This window comes from Mesoplodon densirostris, chromosome 4, assembly GCF_025265405.1.
Source record: "Mesoplodon densirostris isolate mMesDen1 chromosome 4, mMesDen1 primary haplotype, whole genome shotgun sequence".
Taxonomy (NCBI): Eukaryota; Metazoa; Chordata; class Mammalia; order Artiodactyla; family Ziphiidae; genus Mesoplodon; species Mesoplodon densirostris.
Genome location: NC_082664.1, coordinates 118,986,057 through 119,005,527, shown reverse-complemented (window position 1 = coordinate 119,005,527; position 19,471 = coordinate 118,986,057). Strand labels below are relative to the sequence as shown.

The 19,471-nt window shown below is 54.3% G+C and overlaps 1 protein-coding gene across 2 annotated transcripts; it reads left to right on the top strand.

The window, feature by feature from the left end:
* Positions 1-7,406: 7,406 nt before the first annotated feature.
* SNX33 (sorting nexin 33) lies at positions 7,407-18,523 on the top strand. Of its 2 annotated transcripts, XM_060096970.1 has the most exons (3): positions 7,407-7,854; positions 8,444-10,289; positions 16,406-18,523. In XM_060096970.1, the coding sequence occupies exons 2-3, from the start codon at positions 8,822-8,824 to the stop codon at positions 16,657-16,659; spliced, it is 1,722 nt and encodes a 573-aa protein (XP_059952953.1). In that variant the 5' UTR covers positions 7,407-7,854; positions 8,444-8,821; the 3' UTR covers positions 16,660-18,523. The 2 variants fall into 2 exon arrangements, with proteins under 2 accessions (XP_059952953.1, XP_059952952.1); XM_060096969.1 differs by having other exon boundaries at positions 7,407-10,289.
* Positions 18,524-19,471: the final 948 nt, after the last annotated feature.

Sequence of the window (19,471 nt, the reverse complement as noted above, 5' to 3'; positions counted from 1 at the left end):
TCTCTGAGGGAGGCGGGGAAAAAGCGCTGGGAGACACCGGGGACTAGATCCCAAAGACGAGTCTGCGCAGTTTTAAGTTGCCTAGACTTAATCACCTAGTGCCGTAATTATTGCCTCTCATTTAGATTTCTGCCATTCAGGGCCTCTCTGAAACTGGCTTAAGAGGCCAGTTCCGGGAAATGGGGGTGACTGTCGCGCTAGTTTGGTTGAATTTACTGTGCTGACCGTGGGGGGTGGGGGGTCCTCCCACCTCGTGGTGGGCTTCCCCGAGCCGGCCGGGGCTGATCGGGTATGCCCACCGCCCACTAGCGCCAGGTCCATTAGCAGACGGGCGGAACGGGTTCTCCTTGTCAAGTGGGGCTAGGCGCCACCGAACCTATGAAATACCGATTCCCAGGCTGCTTCCTACACCCACAGAATCGGGATGTACACCGGAGTCACCTGGAAATCTGTATTGTTAACAAGAATGCCAGGTGATTCATAAAACCCAGTAAGTTTGAAAAGCTTGGATAGTACAAGTGCTGACCCTTTAATCGGGGCTCAAACGAATTAGCTTGACAGGGTGCATTTCTGGTGCCGAGTATTTAGTTAACAAACTTAACACTTTTTCTGCTAGTTATATCTGTTTTAGCTTAGTGTAGGGCTACAGGACTAACTTCTTTATTTGCTCAAGACTTTGACGCCACCTAGCTTCTTTGCCTATCATTTTATTTTATTTTTGTACGCTTCTCATTGTTTTTTTAAAAAATATAATATTTGATATATGGAAAATACTATATGTAAGATACAAAGTATAATGAATACTTGTGGACCCAAGAGCCAGTTTAAGAAAGCATCACCAGGACCATTTCATCTACATATTCCAGCCACTCCCCCAGTGAGAGGTAAAGGTATCTACTCTCCTGAATTTAGTGTTTATTTTTACCTTTCGTTTAAAAAGAAAAAAAATTTTTAATTTAAAAAAATTTAAAAAGGAAAAGTTTTATCATTGTAAATGCATCCCTAAATACTGAGAACCTTGTTACTCAAAGTGTAGTCCATGGATCAGCAGAGAGCTGTTGGAAATGCAGAATTTCAGGCCCCATTTCTGACCTACAGAATCAGAATCTGCATTTAACCAGACCCCCAGGTAATTTGTATGCACACTGACATTTGAGAAGTGTTGCTTAGAAGACATCACATCATGTGGAGTTTTTAATCTGTAGCTGCAGTTTTTTTTTAAACTGTTGCATTATATTCTATTGTTTGGTTCTATCTAATTTATTAATCCATCTCCTGTTGGATTTTTTGGAGGGAAAAAATTTTTAGCAGTGCTACTATTAAAATTCTTATAGGTTTCCTGTTGCACATATGTAGTAGCTTCTGTTGAATAGTATACATCTTGAAGTTGAATTGCCCAGTTGTAAAGTATGCATGTAAAGTATGCATGAACATGTAAAGTGCATGTTGAGCTTTACTAGATATTGCCAAATTGTTTTCCAAAGGGGCTGTACCAATTTATATTCCTTTGACAGTGCATGGGAGTTCCCTTTGCTCCTCATTCTTGACAACACTTGGTTGTTAGATTTTTTAAATATTTGCCAATCTGATGAGTGTGTGATGGTATTTAACTGTGATTTTAATTTGCATTTCCTGATGAATAACGGTTTCATATGTGTTTCCTCCTCTACGGAATGCCTCTTTGTGTCTTTTGTGTATTTTTCTATTGGATTATGGGGTAAGTAGAATAATGGTCCCCCAAAGATGTTCACCCAGAACCTGTAAATGTTACCTTACATGAAAAAAGGGATTTTGCAGATGTGATAAAATTAAGTATCTTGAGACCATGACATTGTCCTGGATTAACTGAGTCTCATGTAATCACAAGTGTCCTTATAAGTGAAAAAGGGAGGCAGAAGAGTCAGAGAGATGTGATGATACATACAGAAGTCTGAGGTGTGATTGCTGGCTTTGAAGTTGAATGGGGGCCATGAGCAAAAGAGTGTGGGCAACCTCTAGAAGCTGGAAAAGGCAAGGAAATGGAATTTTACTTAGAGCCTCCAGAAGGAACACAGCCCTTGCTGACACCTTGATTTGAGCCCAGTGAGATCCAGTTTGGATTTCTGGTCTCCAGTACTGTAAGATAATAAATTTGTGTTTTTTTTTTTTTTTTTTTTTTTTTTTTTTGCGGTATGCGGGCCTCTCACTGTTGTGGCCTCCCCCGTCGCGGAGCACAGGCTCCGGACGCGCAGGCTCCGGACGCGCAGGCTCAGCGGCCATGGCTCACGGGCCCAGCCGCTCCGCGGCATATGGGATCCTCCCAGACCGGGGCACGAACCCGTATCCCCTGCATCGGCAGGCGGACTCTCAACCACTTGCGCCACCAGGGAGGCCCAATTTGTGTTGTTTTAAGCCACTAAGTTTGTGGTAATTTGTTACAGCTGCAATAGGAAACTAATACAGATTGTTTGCTTTTTTCTAATTGATTTGAATGTGTACTTTGTATGTTCTGGATATTAATCCTTAATCAGCTATCTATGGTGCAAATACCTTTTCCTAGTTTGCACTTTATCCCCACCCTTCATATTCCCCCAGCCTCACTCCCTTCTATCTTCAGCCCTTGCTCAATGTGTCTGCAGGAGGACTCTTGGTTAACTTCCTTCTCCCCAGACAATAAACATAATAAATAAGTAAACTATATATGTTAGCAGGTGATAAGTGTCATGAGACAAAACTGAGCAGGATATAGGAGAGCTTGGAATGAGGATGGGCTGTAATTTTAAGTAGGGCATGTCAGGGTAGGTTTTACTGAGAAGGTGATATTTCATAGGGGGTTAGCCATGTGGATATCTAGGGGAAGAACATTTCAGGAAGAGGAAACAGTGAGTGCAAATGCCTTAAGACAGGAATGTGCCTGGCATATCAGAAGAAGAATAACGAAGCCATCTTGGTTGGAGCAGAGTGTTCTAGGGGGTGAGGAAAGGGGGCTCAGATAACAGAGGCTCCATAGGCTCTTTTAAGGACTTTGGTTTTTAGGTTAAGTGAGATGAGGACACTGAAGGGTCTTGAGCCAAGAATTGACATCTAACATGTTTTTGTTTTGTTTTGTTTTGTTTTGTTTTTTTGCGGTACGCGGACCTCTCACTGTTGTGGCCTCTCCCATTGCGGAGCACAGGCTCCGGACGCGCAGGCTCAGTGGCCATGGCTCACGGGCCCAGCTGCTCCGTGGCATGTGGGATCTTCCTGGATGGGGGCACGAACCCGTGTCCCCTGCATTGGCAGGCGGACTCTCAACCACTGCGCCACCAGGGAAGCCCTAACATGTTTTAAAAGGATCACTCCGACTGCTGTGTTGAGAGTAGACATATTCTCAGGAGGCAGGGCTGGAAACATAGAGGCCATTAGGAAGCTGCTGTGGTGGTGCACGCAAGAAAGGTGGTAGCTGGGACCAGGAAAGCAGTTGTGAGATGCCAGTGAGATAGGAGTCTCAGAATAAGGAGAGGGTCAAAGGATGGCTCCACTTTTGGACCTAAGCAAGTGGAAGAAAGTACTCATTACCTGAGATGGGGAAGGCTGCTAAATAGGACAGATGTGGGGGGCAAGATTAGGAATTCAATCTTGGACATGTTGGGTTGAAGATATCTATTAGACATTCAAAGGGGGATGTCAAGGAGAAAGATATGTGAGTCTGGTATTTTATTTTTTATTCTTTATTTTTGGCCAAACCTTGTGGCATGCAGGATCTTAGTTCCCCGACCAGGGACTGAACCCGTGCCCCCTGCAATGGAAGTGCGGAGTCCTAACCACTGGACCACCAGGGAATTCCCTGAGTCTGGTATTTTAGAGAAAGGCCTGGGCTGGTGATTTAAAATTTGGGGTATTATTGGTAGAGAGATGGTGTTGGATGCCATGAGCCTGGGTGAGATCGTCAAAGAAGTGAATATAGAGAGAAAAAGACAAGAGGACCACTCAATTAGTAGTCACTCTAGTGTTAAGAATTATTGGAGAGGGGCTGCCCTGGTAGTGCAGTGGTTAAGAATCCACCTGCCAATGCAGGGGACAGGGGTTCGAGGCCTGGTCTGGGATGATCCCACATGCCACGGAGCAACTAAGCGCATGCGCCGCAACTACTGAGCCTGCGCTCTAGAGCCCGTGAGCCACAATTACTGAAGTCTGCGTGCCTAGAGCCCATGCTCCGCAACAAGAGAAGCCACCGCAATGAGAAGTCCGTGCACTGCAACGAAGAGTAGCCCCCTGCTCGCCACAATTAGAGAAAGCCTGCGTGCAGCAACGAAGACCCAAAAAGCATCCAATAAATAAATCTTAAAAAAAGAAAACAATTATTGGCGAGAAGCGAATGAACCAGTGTAGTAGAAGGGAAACCGGGAGAGTATGGTCTCCCCAGTGCAAGTGAAGACAGTGTATCCAGGGGGAAGTAGTGATCAACCTGGTCAAATGCTACTGAGAGGCTAAGAGGGCTGAGAATAGCCATTAGGTCACTGATGACTTTGATAAGCATCGTTTCAGTGGAGTGTGAGGGTGAAAGAATGGCTAGAGGGGTTTAAGAAGAGAAAGGGAGGAAAGACGTTGCAGGCAGCTAGTAGAGATGTCTATTTTGAGGAATTTGCTGCAAAGATGAGCACAGAAATGGGGAAATAGCTGGTGGGGAAAGTGGAGTTGAGAATCTATGTTCTAAAGATGTGGGTTGACTTTTCCCTCAATACCTACATCTTGTTGGTTGTCATTCCAGTCTGTTCTACCCCCATAGAATCTCAAATTTACTTCTCCCCAGCCCATTACCCCTGCCCTACCTCAGGCCCTCATCATCTCTTGTCTGCATCACTATAGTAATAGTCCAGTGTGTCCACCACGCTGCCACCAGTGGAGTCAGCCTGGAAACCACTGGCCACAGTTCTCCCTTGCTGATTCCTTTCCTAAAGGAGGAAAGTTAGCTATCTGGATGGGGGATGGATGCTGTTTCCTGTGCCTAAATCAGCGTCCCATCAGGAAAGAGAGAACACACTCCAATTAGAGTAATGTGAGGAGAATTTAATAAAGGGACTTTTTCCAAAGGCATGGGCAGGGTATAGGGAACCACAAAGGTTAGTGCAGTTGCCTAAGATTAGTAACTGTGGGCCCTGTTACCCAGAGGTTTGAAGAGGGTTGGAAATAGAAGATATAGGTTCTGGAAATCTCTTTGAAGCTGCAGAATGAGTTTCCCCCCAAGAACCTGGAAATAAGGTGGCCACTGTGAGATAGAAACCACCCTCCCTCCGCCCCTGAACAGATATGAGAGTAAATCCAAGGTGTAAATGTGCATAAATATGTGACTGAAGCATTTGGGAACCAACTAAAGACCATCAGGGTGGTGGCTGGGGGCCCCTCAGTGTGGTGGGGCTACACTAGGCCCCTAGCTGGGTGAGCAGAGATCCCATCAATTGTATTAAGTGAGCTAATAAAGGTAAAGTGTTTACAGGAGTCTAGCACTCAGCAAGCACTAAGGAAGTAGCTGCTACTCTTTTTTTTTTTTTTTTTTTGGCGTTATGCGGGCCTCTCACTGTTGTGGCCTCTCCCGTTGCGGAGCACAGGCTCCGGACGCGCAGGCCCAGCGGCCATGGCTCACGGGCCCAGCCGCTCCGCGGCATGTGGGATCTTCCCGGACCGGGGCACGAACCCGTGTTCCCTGCACTGGCAGGCGGACTCTCAACCACTGCGCCACCAGGGAAGCCCAGTAGCTGCTACTCTTAAATCCAGCTTGGAGAGAGGCTCTTCGAACAGAAGATCAAAGAAAAGGGCCTCCCCCAAAGCAGCTGGGGAAACATATTCAGGCTCTGGTCCTGAAGATACTAGGCTGAACTGAGTCCTTAGAATCAAGACTGCCCCTATGGCGGGGGACAAGATCTCAAGGCTTCTTGGCTGAGAGACTTAAACCATCCTTTCTTCCCCTCCTGGGGTTTCCAGGTTCACTGCGCTAAACTTCTGGTAACTGGGCTTCCTAAGAAGCAGCCCAAACTGCCTTGATCTATTGATACAAATATTTGGGTCTGCCTGACAGTCGAATTTCTCTTTGTAAGTTAATACCTGGGCTTCTGGGGTTTGGACATAAGCCTGTATCCTGGCCAAATGCCAGCTCTCCATAGGGAATTGGATCTACTTACCACACCAGTGAAATTGGTTTTTGGAGCCAGAGGCCTGCAAATTACACCCCTCAAAACAGCCTAAGGTGCCCACCTTTACAGCGCTACCTTGTGCCAGTTAATCTGCAACAAGTGGGAGGAATGAGAATGAGGGGGAAGGAAGTTCTAGTTAGAGTGGTAGACAAGGCTCCAGGGCTTAGCCAGGAAGGGGAGTAGGGCCCAAAGCCTTTGCTTCACCTTAGGTACCTCCTCCTCCAGAAAGCCTTCCTTGATCCTTGCTCAACCCAGGCTGGAATAGGTGCCCTCCCATTCCCATTTCATGGCACTGGTCTCACTGGGCAGGGAACATCTCTTTACTTGTCCTGACACATCTGAGCTTCTGGTAGGTAAGGACAATGCCTTATTCGTCTTTGTAAACCAAGGGGCCTGGTACAGAATACTCAGTTAATGTTTCCTTGAGTGCAAGATTGAATGAATGAGAGACAGAATGAATGAATGAAGGACAAGAGGGTGGACTTCTCATTTGACAAGAGGGTGTCAAACTCTCCGACTGCCTTGTTGTACTGTAATCTCCAGTGCCCAGCACAGTGCCTGGCAGAATCAATGCCCAGGGTCAAGTCCCCTTTACCTCTTTCCAGAACCCTACCCCGACCACTCCTCTCTCCTGGGTGCTGCTGGCAAAGACAGGACATCCAGTCTCCGCCGGCCGCCGCACGAAGCAACACGGAACCCGATCCTGCCTGGTCTTGTTACCCTCGCTACAGATGTAGAGTCTTGTCTTCCCCCGCCCCGAAGGAAGCCGCCCAGGACAGGGGTGCTCCTGGCCTTGTCTGGCTAGGGTACTAGGACCCACAGCAGCCCGTATCCAAACTATCCAGACCTTCTCAGGCTTCTTCCATGAGGGCGCCGCTGGCTCTGGGGCCCCCTCCAGAGAGCAATCCCCGGGCGGCGCCACGGCCCCGTCCCCCCCGCCCCGAGCTGGGGTGGGGGGCAGGGGAACGAGAGGGGGGCGTCTGCGGGTCTCCACGCACTTCCTCAACCCTCTCTCCGAGGTCCCGGCTCTGACCCCCTCCTTGTAGCACCGCACTTCACAAACTTTAGGAGTTTGCCTCACTTGCGTCGCGGAAAAGGCAGGAGGGTGACGGAGCCCAGGAGGCGAGGCGGCGGCCGCAAAGCTCCGTCGCGCGGCGCTTAAGCCCCTCGGGGTGAGAGGTGTCTCCCAGCCAGGGCGGACGGGTTGGCCCTATTCCCCGACCGTCTCCTTTCTCTCTCGCATCCAGATCTCGGCGCAAGTGAGTGAGAGCGACTGCCAGAAGGAAAAGCGAGGAGTAGGCGGGAGCCCGGCTCCTGCGCCCCAGGCCAGTGGGAGGGCGGAGCCGGGCAGTCCGCGGCCAGCCAGGACGCACGGAAGTGCTGTGGAGTTCGCCCAATTCCCCAGCCTGCTTTTCCTTCTCCCTCCCTCTCCCCACCCCTCACCTCCCCCCCGCCACTCACCTCCCCCCCGTCGGCTATTCCCTCCTTCCTCGGGACGCCACCTCCCGGAATCGCCTTTTTTGTTGTTGTTTTGGAGCTGGCTTCTCACTGGAGGCGCAGAGGGGCTGCGAACGCTGGAGAGGAAGGCGGGCTGGGGGCGCAGCCCGCCGCCCACCGGCGGGACCCCGCGGGGCAGAGCGGAGGACGGACAGTCGGCCGGGCCATCTGCTCTCCAGAGCTCACTCTCCAAACTCCTGTTGAGTGTGTGCGTGCACGCGAAGGGTGGGGGTCCACGTCCCGCGTGCGGGGACCGTTTACCGCGGGGTTACCTTTGGCCGGGGGTCCTTGGACTCAGATCTGGGTCAGCTTCAGGCTCAGAAACTGCTGAGGAATTAGGCAAACAAAAGAGGTCACTCAGCTAGTGGCCAGAAGTCGCCCGAGCGCCTCGTCGCGTCCCCTCCTTTCCCCGGGGCGGGGGCCGGTCACTTGGGGGCGGGGAGAGGGCGCCCCAGCCGGCTGGGGGCTGGGGGCCGGGCCGGGCCGCCGGGGTCGAAGCGTTGGCGGCCTGTTGTGTAAGCCTCAGTCCTTGTTTTCCCGGCCTGGCTCGTTGTGAAGCCGGACACATCCACCCTTGGATTCGATTCAGGAGGCTGCTGCTTTTCTCCTTGCCCCTCTTGGATTTTCTGGATTTTTGAAAACCCAGTGGCCCAGGAAGAGGAGGAGGAAGGAGGAAGGAGCAGATCTACAGAGGAATGTGAGAGCCTCCCAAGGCCTGTGGAGCCAGAAGGAGCTGGGAGCCAGAGCTGCCGGGGTTTCTGGGATGGTGGTTTCTGAGTGATTCTCTTCTATTTTAGAACATCGTTCCAGTGGAGAGTGTCGAATTCTTGCCCTCTCAGAGCTGACTTCTCCGAGTCACTTGACTCTTCTTCTGGGAGTGGGAGGAGGAGAGACTCTCCCTTTTAGGGGCTGAGGAAGGAAGGGAGGAAGACCATGGACATGAGCTCTCCCTGCTCACAGGCGTGTGCAGGGAGACCTGTTTCTGGGCCGTGGACATTGCTTTGAAGAGAGGGAGGCTGGACACCATCTGTGGGTGCTGAGACCCCACCGTAGGGGCTGAGAGACTGAGGGCTGTGGCAGACCTTGAGCTGCTAGTGCATTCTTGGAAAACCTAGCAAGTGTCCCCAGTTCTGGGCAGGACTCTGTCCTCATCTTTCTCTACCACTGGCCCAGACATGGCACTAAAAGGCCGAGCCCTCTATGACTTCCGCAGCGAGAACAAGGAGGAAATCAGCATCCAGCAGGATGAGGACCTGGTTGTTTTCAGCGAGACCTCGCTGGATGGATGGCTGCAGGGCCAGAACAGCCGTGGTGAGACAGGGCTCTTCCCTGCCTCTTACGTGGAGATCATCCGCTCTGGCACCAGCTCCAACCATGCCGACTACTCCAGCAGTCCTGCAGGCTCTCTGGGGACTCGGGTGAGCTTATACGACAGCTCCAGAGTGGCAGACCCTTCCTGGAGTGGTGGGGGCAGTGGCTTCCTCTCAAACCAGGGTAGTTTCGAGGAGGACGATGATGATGACTGGGATGACTGGGATGATGGATGCACAGTGGTGGAGGAGCCACGGGCTGGTGGGCTGGGCACCAACGGGCACCCCCCACTCAACTTCTACCCTGGTGCCTACCCCAGCCAACACATGGCCTTCCGGCCCAAACCACCCCTGGAGCGGCAGGACAGCCTGGCATCTGCCAAGCGAGGCAGCGTGGTGGGACGCAACCTCAACCGCTTCTCGTGCTTTGTGCGCTCTGGCGTGGAGGCCTTCATCCTGGGTGATGTGCCCATGATGGCCAAGATCGCTGAGACATACTCCATTGAAATGGGCCCTCGCGGCCCCCAGTGGAAGGCCAACCCCCACCCATTTGCCTGCTCCGTGGAGGACCCCACCAAACAGACCAAATTCAAGGGCATCAAAAGCTACATCTCCTACAAGCTCACACCCACACACGCTGGCTCACCTGTCTACAGGCGCTACAAACACTTCGACTGGCTCTACAACCGCCTGCTGCACAAGTTCACTGTCATCTCGGTGCCCCACCTGCCAGAGAAGCAGGCCACAGGCCGCTTCGAGGAGGACTTCATTGAGAAGCGGAAGCGGCGGCTCATCCTCTGGATGGACCACATGACTAGCCACCCCGTGCTGTCCCAGTACGAGGGCTTCCAACATTTCCTTAGCTGCCTGGATGACAAGCAGTGGAAGATGGGCAAACGCCGGGCCGAGAAGGACGAGATGGTGGGCGCCAGCTTCCTGCTCACCTTCCAGATCCCCACGGAGCACCAGGACCTGCAGGATGTGGAGGACCGTGTGGACACCTTCAAAGCCTTCAGCAAGAAGATGGACGACAGTGTCCTGCAGCTCAGCACCATAGCATCGGAGCTGGTGCGCAAGCATTTGGGGGGCTTCCGCAAGGAATTCCAGAAGCTGGGCAATGCCTTCCAGGCCATCAGTCATGCCTTCCAGATGGACCCCCCCTTCAGCTCCGAAGCCCTCAACAGCGCCATTTCTCACACGGGCCGTACCTATGAAGCCGTGGGTGAGATGTTTGCCGAGCAGCCCAAGAACGATCTCTTCCAGATGCTCGACACGCTATCTCTCTACCAGGGCCTGCTCTCCAACTTCCCCGACATCATCCACCTGCAGAAAGGTAAGAACCAGTGTGGGCTGGAGACCCTTACAGCATCTGCACTCTGCTGGGCACTGGGGGTATGAGGATGGCCTAGACTGAGCAGAACAGGGCAGCTAGTCTTTCTGTCTCTGTCTCATTCATATGTTCAACAAGTGTGTCCAGCACCTACCAGGTGGCAGGTGCTATTCTAGGTGCAGGGATATTATTATGGGCAGGTCTGATCCCTGTCCTCATGGAGTTCACTGCTTACCTTCTTGTTGTCTGTTCGTTCGTTCATTCATTCATTCATTTTCTCTGTTTCTGTTTCATTTACCCATCATGCTTTGAGCCCTTCAAGATATCAGGCTGGGGTCTGGGAACACGGAGCTGACTGAGGCCCAGGACTTTCCCTTGAGGAGCCCACAGGCTCATGGGGGACACGGACACAGACCCAGATAACAAGAGCACAGAGTGTAGCCTGTCTTCCCACTTGTCACAAGCTTGCCTCCCTGCCTTTGCAGCTGCAGAGCCTGTTCTCACCGCTGCATATCCTATCAGTGAGCTCCCTCACTATCTGTGTTCGGGAGGGTGGTTGTCCCTATTTTGCAGATGAAAAAGCTGCGTCCACAGAATGGTGGCTGCACAAGGAGTCCATGGCCCAGCTGGGACTGTCCCTTCCTCCTGCACCTCCCCAAGGACACATCCATCTTGGCCACCTCCCAAGCCCAGCCATGTGTTCAGTTCTCACGGCCCCCTCCCTACGGGAGGGACAGGATGGGTCCTTGTTACTGTGGGGCTGTCAAGGAATTTCCAGGGAAGTGACTCATAGCCGGGTCACCTAGGGGGACCCGGGCTGGGCTGGGGGAGGAAGTGGGGGTCCAGGGCACTACCCCCATGGTCCGTCCAATTCCCCCTTCCCCGCCTGGCTTCTCTTCTTGCCTGAGCAGTGAGTCAGGAGCTGACCCGGCAGGTGGCTGAGTCTTGGGGACTACAGGCAGGTCAGGAGAGAGGTGTGGTCCTCCCCAGGGCTGCTTGGTAACTAAGGAAGAACGTCTGCAGGGCGTGGGGCTGGCTCCCAGGCCCCTAGGCCCTGAGGTCAGGCCTGGCTTAGTGGGGAGTTTTCCTCTGGGTGAGGCCAGAGGCAGGCATCTGGACTGAGCCTGGGGGACAGCAAACACCACCACACTACCTGGTCCCCAGGAGAGTCTGGAGTAAACCCGCCTTGTTCTCCTTTACCAGGAGGTTAACTTCTAGAACTTCTCCAGCTCCCAGCCTCCTTTCTCCCCTCACTTTCTCTTCCTCCTTCTCCTCTCTGCTCTTTTTTTCTCTTCTCCACATTCCTCTCTTCCTCCTTCCCTTCTTTCATCTTCAGGAAACATGAGGCCTGAGTTCTGGTCTTGGCTCTGCCCCTAGTTTGCTATGTGTCCCTGGGAAGCGCTTTCCCCTCTCTGAGAGTTAGTTTCCCGATCTGTAAGACAAGGGAGGGTGGACACAGTGAGCTCTTAGGCCTTCAAAGGGGTGGGTAGGGGAGAGACTCCTGGGGAGGGTCTGGTTGAGGACAGAGTGATGCCTTAGATCTGGCTCTGAGCTCTGGGCAGGGATTGGGCAGGGCTGGTGGCTGGGGCCCACTGGGGCAGGTGTCACCCTGTGCGGAAGTGGAGCCACGCTCACTGCAGTGCTACGGGAAAACCTGGGAAAGCTGGTTCAACCAGCTCCTTGGATGGCATGTTCCCGTGTGGGCAGCAGGATGGGGGGAAGCAGGGACATAATGATTAAACAGCTGCCCCCATGCAGTGTCCGGGGACCCTCACCCAGGGCAGAGCAGGGGGCAGGAAGGCAACCCCATACGCATACTCCCAGGCTCCCACTGAAGCAGGAGGGAGTAAAGCCAGACTGGCCTTTCTCACCCTGGGGCAGGGAAGACAGAGCTGAGAGAGGCCGTTTCTGAGTTTCCACTGGAGGTGTTTCTAAGGTGAGGGGCCTGGGGTGATGTGTTCAACCTCAGGCAGAGACTGCCCCACCTTCCCGGACCTGGAGGACCCCTCCCCATTCAGCCAAGTTCTTTTGGGCTTACTCTTCCCCCTTCTGGGCTCTGCACTGCCACTCCTAGGCCCGTGGTGGGGCAAGTTAGGGAGGGGGCCTTGGAATCTGGCTGAGACAGAATTGGGGGAACCACAGCCTGATGGGGGGAGGGGGGATCCCATGTTGGCCCTGTGGATGGAGCCCTTTCACAGAGGAAGGAGCAGGAAAATTGGGCCCTGGGTCCCCAGGATTCTGTCCAGCCTGTTCATACATCTGAAAGATGGCAAGCATGTGGGAGAGGCCTTGGAAGGAAGGAGATGGGAGGCCTAGGAGGGGTCAGGAGACCAGGATTTGGACAAATGTTGCCTCTGAGGTGACCCTGAAAGAGTTTCCTCGCCTAAGAAAACTTAGGAAAATGGGCCATGGAACCTGGTTGGCACTGAGGTGCCAGCCTGTCTGCCCACTGGCCCAGCCCCTGGAGCTCAGTTTAGGGGTCTCCTAAGAGAAGGGCAACCATGTAATTTACCATCCAAACCAGGGCAATCTTGGGGGTGAAAGAGAGCCTTAGTAATAGTTACCCTGGGACAACAAGGGGCAACAGTGACTGTCCAGGGCCATTGCCTGGGAGCCAGCCAGGGCAGGGCTCGGTCCTAAGACTCATCACAAGCCACGGAGACTGGTGTGGTTCCCTCCATTTTCAGATGAGGGGCAGTGAGGAGGAATGATAATCAGAGCAGGAATTGGAGCCCAGGTGTCTCTGACTCTACAGGCAGGCTGTTTCTACTGTGCCAGACAGATAGGGGAGGGAGCTCCCTAAGGGATGGGTGCCTGGGGTAGACAAGCCAGAAGGGGAGGGAGCAGGGAGGGGGTTGGGTGTTCCAGAACCAACTGAGCTGGCATCCTTGGCAGGCTGGAGGCAGGCCCTGGACCACAGAGCATGCGTGGAGGGGCCATGGGTTGGCCAAGGCAAAGTGGCCCTTTTGCAGGACCAAGTTCTTGCCTGGGGGAATAGGTGGGTCCAGCCTCTATGCTCTGGGCCATCATCTAGCTCTCCCTCTCCCTCCCCTCCTAGGCTCGGATGAACAAAGAATTGTATCACCAGGAGCCACCACAAGCTGGGTTTCGGCTGGGACTGAAAAGCAGTTTGCACATAGTTGCGAGGGGAGCTTTTACTCAGTCAGGTGCCATCCTAAGTACTTTAAACATATTAGTTCAATTAAACTCAGCTATAACTATAGGGGTGGGTACTATTATCATCCCATTTTACTGATGTGGAAACTCTAAAGCGCTATTCCGCTGTGAGCAATTGTCAGCAGCATCACATCTAGTCCAGTCTGTTCAATTTGACAGTGGGGAGACCTGTAGCCCTTGTTGGAGGTGACCCAGTGGGACTAGGACTCAGACCTCCTGCCCTCAACCTAGGGTGGGTGATAACTACCTCCAAGAGGTAGGGACAAGATAGATTAAGGTGGCAGTTTAGGGGATATGCCTGGGACCCTGGGGCCCTGAAGCTCCAACCTTCCTTTCCTTGTTCCTGGGACCCAGCCTACAGGACAACTGCTGGGTTAGGAGGTGCCCCTGAGTCCTCAGCTCTCAGGTTGAGTCCTAGGTGGAATGTGTGGGGTGACGGGGACAGGCCTGAGCCCTGAGTCCCAGTCTGTCTCTGGGATGCATTAGTGTTAGCTGGTCCCAGTCCCACATCGGAGTCACAGGGTGGAGGGGTGACAGAGAGCAGGGTAGGGCCTCCCCCTTCCCGCACAGCCTTTGCCTCGCATCTCTGGCTCCCTGCCTGTCTGCGGATACCTAGCAATTGCAATAGATTCATTCCTATTATCTGGGCCTCAGTTTCCTTCCTCTAAGGCCATGGGCAAGAAAAGCTTTCTTAAATGCAAGTCCACCCCCAACGCACCCAGACTTTCTCAGGAAGGTGGAATCCAGGCTAGTAGGTGCCCTTTGCTGAAGCCTGGCTCTAGCTTCTTTGTCCTGCTCTTTTCTACTTTGCTTCTTATGGTTCTTTTTACCCCTTGGGACCTTCTCAAATTCCTGAGTCCATTGTCTGGATGCCCCACACATATGCCTGGGGGACCTGGCCTGGGCTCCTTGTAGTAGAAGTGGTATCTACCCCTAGCTGTGCAGGGATACCTCTGGGCCAGGCATCCCCCACTTTTGGAGCAGGAAAGAGGCTGCGAGCCCCTCGGCAAGTACCCTCCTGCCAGGCCCTGAGTTTCCTCTGCACAGTGTGGGGGTGGAGAGTGAGGGGTGGATGTGGGTGTTGGACAGCTAGTCTCTAGGGCCACTCCAGCTCCGAAGCCTCTCCTGGGGTCCTCATCTTGGGCCTTCGGGTGATCCCTCTCCTGCTGCCCAGACCTGGGCAGTCAGTATGGAACAGGAGGTGAGAAGTGGTTCAAGGAAGGTGGCAAAAGGACTGAGTGGGCTGGGAGCTGGGGACTGCAGAGTTCTTTTAGTTGCTGTGTGAGCAGCCCTGGAAATGCTCCAAATTTGAGTTTGTCCGCCTGAAATGCCACTCTTTGCCAATTAGCCACACACTTGCCATCTAATATAGGTACTACTCCTTCTAAAGGCATTCAGAGTTATTTCCAGCATGTAGTAGATGCTCCATAAATGCAGCCTGAATGCATTTGAACAACTTGGAGTAAAAGGAATACGTTTCAAAGGTCCACGGGAGACCTCCTTAAGGGAGAGGTGGGAAACATGAAAAACGAGTGTGTTACTTGTGTGCAGTGGATGCTTTCGAAGCGCTCGGGGAGTGTGCTGTCCTCCGTGCCAACCCCTCCCACCTCCTTAATCTTCTTCACACAGTGGATTCCCTACAGCCCTGCAAGGAGTACCTGCCAGGCGCAGGCAGACTGCCTCACCACCTCAGCACCTGCCCCCACCGGCTTCAGCGCAGAATCAGTCAAGTGCTGTTAATTCAGAACTGAAATTCTTTCACCAAGTGCTTGTTGATTCATTCACGTTCTTCCAAGTTGGGTCCCTTCCCCAGGTTCATCCCCTGACCCCCCATCTGTCACCTGGTTATTATAATGGCTTCCTCTAGTCCCCTGGGGGCTGGGGTGAAGCGGGAGCAGGGCCTATATGTGGGGAGACACACAAAAAGGAAAACTCCAGGTGGCTTTTGAGACTCTGTTTTAGAATCAGCTGGGTGATGGGGGTGGGGAGAGCCCTGGTGAGCTGAGATGGGGAGGCGGTCTGCCTGGGGGATGCTCCGTGTAGAAGCAGCACCCCATCAGAGCCTTGAATTATGCATAGGGATCCAGGGGGCAGAGATAGGAAGGTAGGAAAGAAAGCTGAATTTGATGAACGTGGGGTCAGCGTGGAATGGGTGCAGGGGTCAACTCCCAGAGGGCCTCACAGGCCAGGAGAATGGGGGACCTAGCTCTGCAGGCAGAAGGAAGCCAGGGGAGGCTTGGAGCTATGGGTGCCCAGCTTGGCTGCTCTTCAGGTGCTATGGAGAACCTCTCAGAGGCTGAGACTGAGATGGGGAGACCCATGAGGGGCCTATGGTAGCAGTCCAGTGAGGTTGAATCAGCTTAGCAGACACATATCAGGATCTGCTGTGGGCTAGGCTTTGTTCTGGATACTAGAGACATTGAGCTCACAGCCCAGAAGGAAGTGGTCAGAGAAACCACAGGGTGGTAAGAGCTGTGGCAGAGGGAAGCCCAGGGCACCTGAGAGCATTGAGAGGCACCTCATGTACTGGGGCTGCAGGGAAGGCTTCCTGGAGGAGGTGATGTTGGAGGTGAATGGGGCGCCAGCGTGAGGGGTGACGAGGCCTGTGGTGGGTGGGGATGGCCTGGTCCTAGAAATCAATCAGCAGGCAGGGCAGGGCTGTGACTGGTCAGGTGTGGGCTGCTGGCGTCGCCACAGGTTTGCAGGGAAGATGGTGCATCTGGTTTAGGATGTGCTGAAGGTGAGGGTTTGGGGGACATCCTGGTTGAGACACCCAGGTGGCTGGACCATGGGTCTGGACTCCGTGGAGTCCAAGAGCGAGGCCTGAGTTGAGCCGATGAGGGTATTGTCTGCCTGGACCCAGGTCTCACCGTGGGGTTAGGGAGCGAACTGGGGAGACCGGAGCCCTAACTTGTCCTTGTCCTCTGCTCTGCCCGTGCCAGGTGCCTTCGCCAAGGTAAAGGAGAGCCAGCGCATGAGTGACGAGGGCCGCATGGCGCAGGACGAGGCAGATGGCATTCGCAGGCGCTGCCGCGTGGTGGGCTTCGCCCTGCAGGCTGAGATGAACCACTTCCACCAGCGCCGCGAGCTCGACTTCAAGCACATGATGCAGAACTACCTGCGCCAGCAGATCCTCTTCTACCAGCGGGTAGGCCGGCAGCTGGAGAAGACGCTGCACATGTATGACAGCCTCTGACCACGTGTCCCTGGTCCTCTTCCTGCCCCTGGGGCCTGTTGGCTGCGGTGCATGCTGCCCTCCGGACCTTCCCACACCAGCAGTGCCTGGCTGGTCAGGGGTGGGCTTTGGAGGAGTCATGGATATCCCTGGGGAAGTCCCCCACCCCTTAGAGATAGGGGCACAGCAGGGGTGAGGATGGGGCCAGGAGCCCTCCAGGCCAAGGCCTGGGCTGCTGGTCAGTCACTTGAGGTCAGGCCAGGGTCTTAGCCTCCCCTAGAGCCTATAGCGCTCGCTCACCTGGCCACCATCCCCTCGTTCATTCAGCAGATGCGCAGGCCTGCTGCGGCTCCGGGTCAGACACTGGGCATCCAGGGCTGTGACACGCCTGCTCTTGGGGAGTCCCCAGCTGAGGTGGGGGTCAGACCCAGCAACAGGCAGGGGCAATACAGAAGGATTGATGGTAAATAGCTCGCAGAAGGGACCACTCGTTCTGCGAGTCAGGGATGACTCCATGGAGTAGTGTCTTGAAGAATGACAAGGACCTGCCAGACAGTAAGTGGGGACACTAGATGGGGAGGGCATTCAGAGGAGAAGAACAGCATGGGCAAGGCTGTGGAGGCATGGAAAGACCCCGTCTTCTCTCCTTTACCTTTCCCAAGCAAGTTTGGTGCACCCCTCGGTGGTGTCCCTTGTGTGACAGAGGGGGGGGATCTGCCTTGCTCCCATGCCCCTGTCCCCGCCCCCCCCCACAGGAGGGGCTGCAGGCCAGCTCCCTCCTGACTCCCCTTCACCAGCTGAGCCCCCTCACCCCTTGGTTAGGGGACCATGCAGCATCTTTGCCCTGGGCTCAAGGTGCTAAGATAAGTCTCGGATCCCAGGACCCTGGTGGCACCTTCCTGGAGGGGACACCCAAAAGTTACTGGGTATTTGAGTTCACCAGCAATAGCTCCCACACTCCAAGCAGGCTTGGGCCTCAGGCTCCCAGGGGCCAGCTTACCCACCACCCCAGGGATCCTCGGCCCACCTGCCCACAGCCAGCCTCACTGTGATGCCAGTTCAGGTCCTGGTGGGATTGTGCTGTCTTCTATCCATGTTTACATCCTCAAGGGGGCTCCCCCCATACCCCCAGGCCAGCGCGTGGTCCAGCAGTGGGTTGGGGGAACTGACAGGTGCCGCTGCTGCACCCCCTCCAGGAGGTCATGGCTGTTCCTGGCTGCTGCTGCTTCAGTCTTCTTTCTTTCTTGTTTTCTTGATAAACCTTTTACAGTTAAGATAACAAAAATATGACTCCTTATTTGGATCCCAGGGGGTGTGAGGGTGGGGGAAAGGATACAGCCCTAATTGTCCCTGGGAGCGATTGGACTAGATTCTGAGGTTGTGATGGGCACAACATTTACCCCAGAACCTCAGAAGTTGGGGGGAGGACGGTGCTGGAGGCAGGGGCTAGTTGGGGACCTCTGGGTGGCCCTGGACCCCAGCTGGATGCATACCCTTCCCAGACCTCACTCTCCTCATCTCTCAAATGGGTGGAGTCTTGCCAGGGGTTTGGCTTTGCTGCTCTGTGATCTAGGACTGAAGGTCACGTGAGGAAGGGACAGTCTAATCGATAGGGGGGGTTCCTCTCCCCAGGAGGGCATATCCCAGCCTTGCCCCCAGGAAAGCCCCAGTCCAGGGGAGGGGGTGGGTCTCAGAACCTGTGTCCTTCCCCAAGCCGTCCAGTCCAGGCTGCCCAGCCCTGCAGTGGCTGCCCAGTTGGAAACTGAGGTGGACCCCCCAGCTATGCCCTTGGGGGTGTCCCAGGCAGGATGAACAGGAATCTGTTTGCACACGGGAAGGAGGAGGGCTGGGGGGCCGCGATTCTCTTGGGGCAATGGGGACTTGGTGGAGGGAGGGCTGCTGGGGTCTGGACATCAGGGGAGGCTTTGTCTGGGCTGGGGGCGGGGGAGCTCATGGCAGTGAGATAGAGTAAGGGGTGGCAGGTGCAGTGGGGAAGGGGCAGCAGAGGCTCCCTGTTCAGGGCAGAGCATCCTCAGAGGAACTTTTGGAATGGGCCCCTGGCCCTGGGTCAAAATTAGGTCAGATTTGGGACTTTCTGTGGAATTTTCCCTTCTCTCCTTCCTGCCCTCCTTCCTTCATTTTCCAACCCATCCGAGGACCTTCCCACCCTTAAACTCTTCCCTGTTCCAGCCTCCAGGCGGCCTTCTGCAGTGAGCGCTCTGACCATGGGCAGGGCGGTGGGGGACTCCTTCCCAGGCCCAGTCAGCGCTGGGGCAGTGGGAATGCTCTTCTCAACACACAGTGCCTGGAAAGTCCCCTGTTCACGCTTCTTGCCCTGGGAATAGTATTGCCCTCTTGTGTCTCTTTCTTGAGCGGAGGGCCACCTCCCATGCCTTCCATCCTCCAGGTGAGGGGTTGTTCTGACGCTTTTCTCAGGAGGGGCTTGCACCTAGGAAAAGCATCAGAACGTGAAGTCTTGGGATGGGCCAGGCCTGCTCCAGGCATCCTGAGGGCTCTAGGCAGGGACAGACTTCCATGTGATGGGAAGTGAGGATGTCCCAGCCCTCCTCTCTGGTTTCTTTCTATCTCTGTGTGGGTTTGAGTGTTGGGGGAATTTGAGATTTGTCTGGGCTGGCCGGAGCCTCTTTCGGCAGGGGACTGGGGACCGGTGTGTGTTGGGGGGTATCTTGGTGGTGGCTGGGCCTGTGGGCTGGCCTCAGTCTCATGCCAGGCAGATGTTCCAGACTGAGCTGAGCCCAGCTGCCTCCAGTTTCCTCCCTGAGGCGGGTGGAAAACAAGGCTTCTCTTTCTGCCCTGGGCAACTACCAGGACC

Bases quoted from the DNA above. Each gene is read 5' to 3' on its own strand.
- SNX33 (XM_060096970.1), top strand. From the start codon at position 8,822: ATGGCACTAAAAGGCCGAGCCCTCTATGACTTCCGCAGCGAGAACAAG. The intron at 10,290-16,405 runs GTAAGAACCAGT...TGCCCGTGCCAG, and splicing joins CATCATCCACCTGCAGAAAG to GTGCCTTCGCCAAGGTAAAG.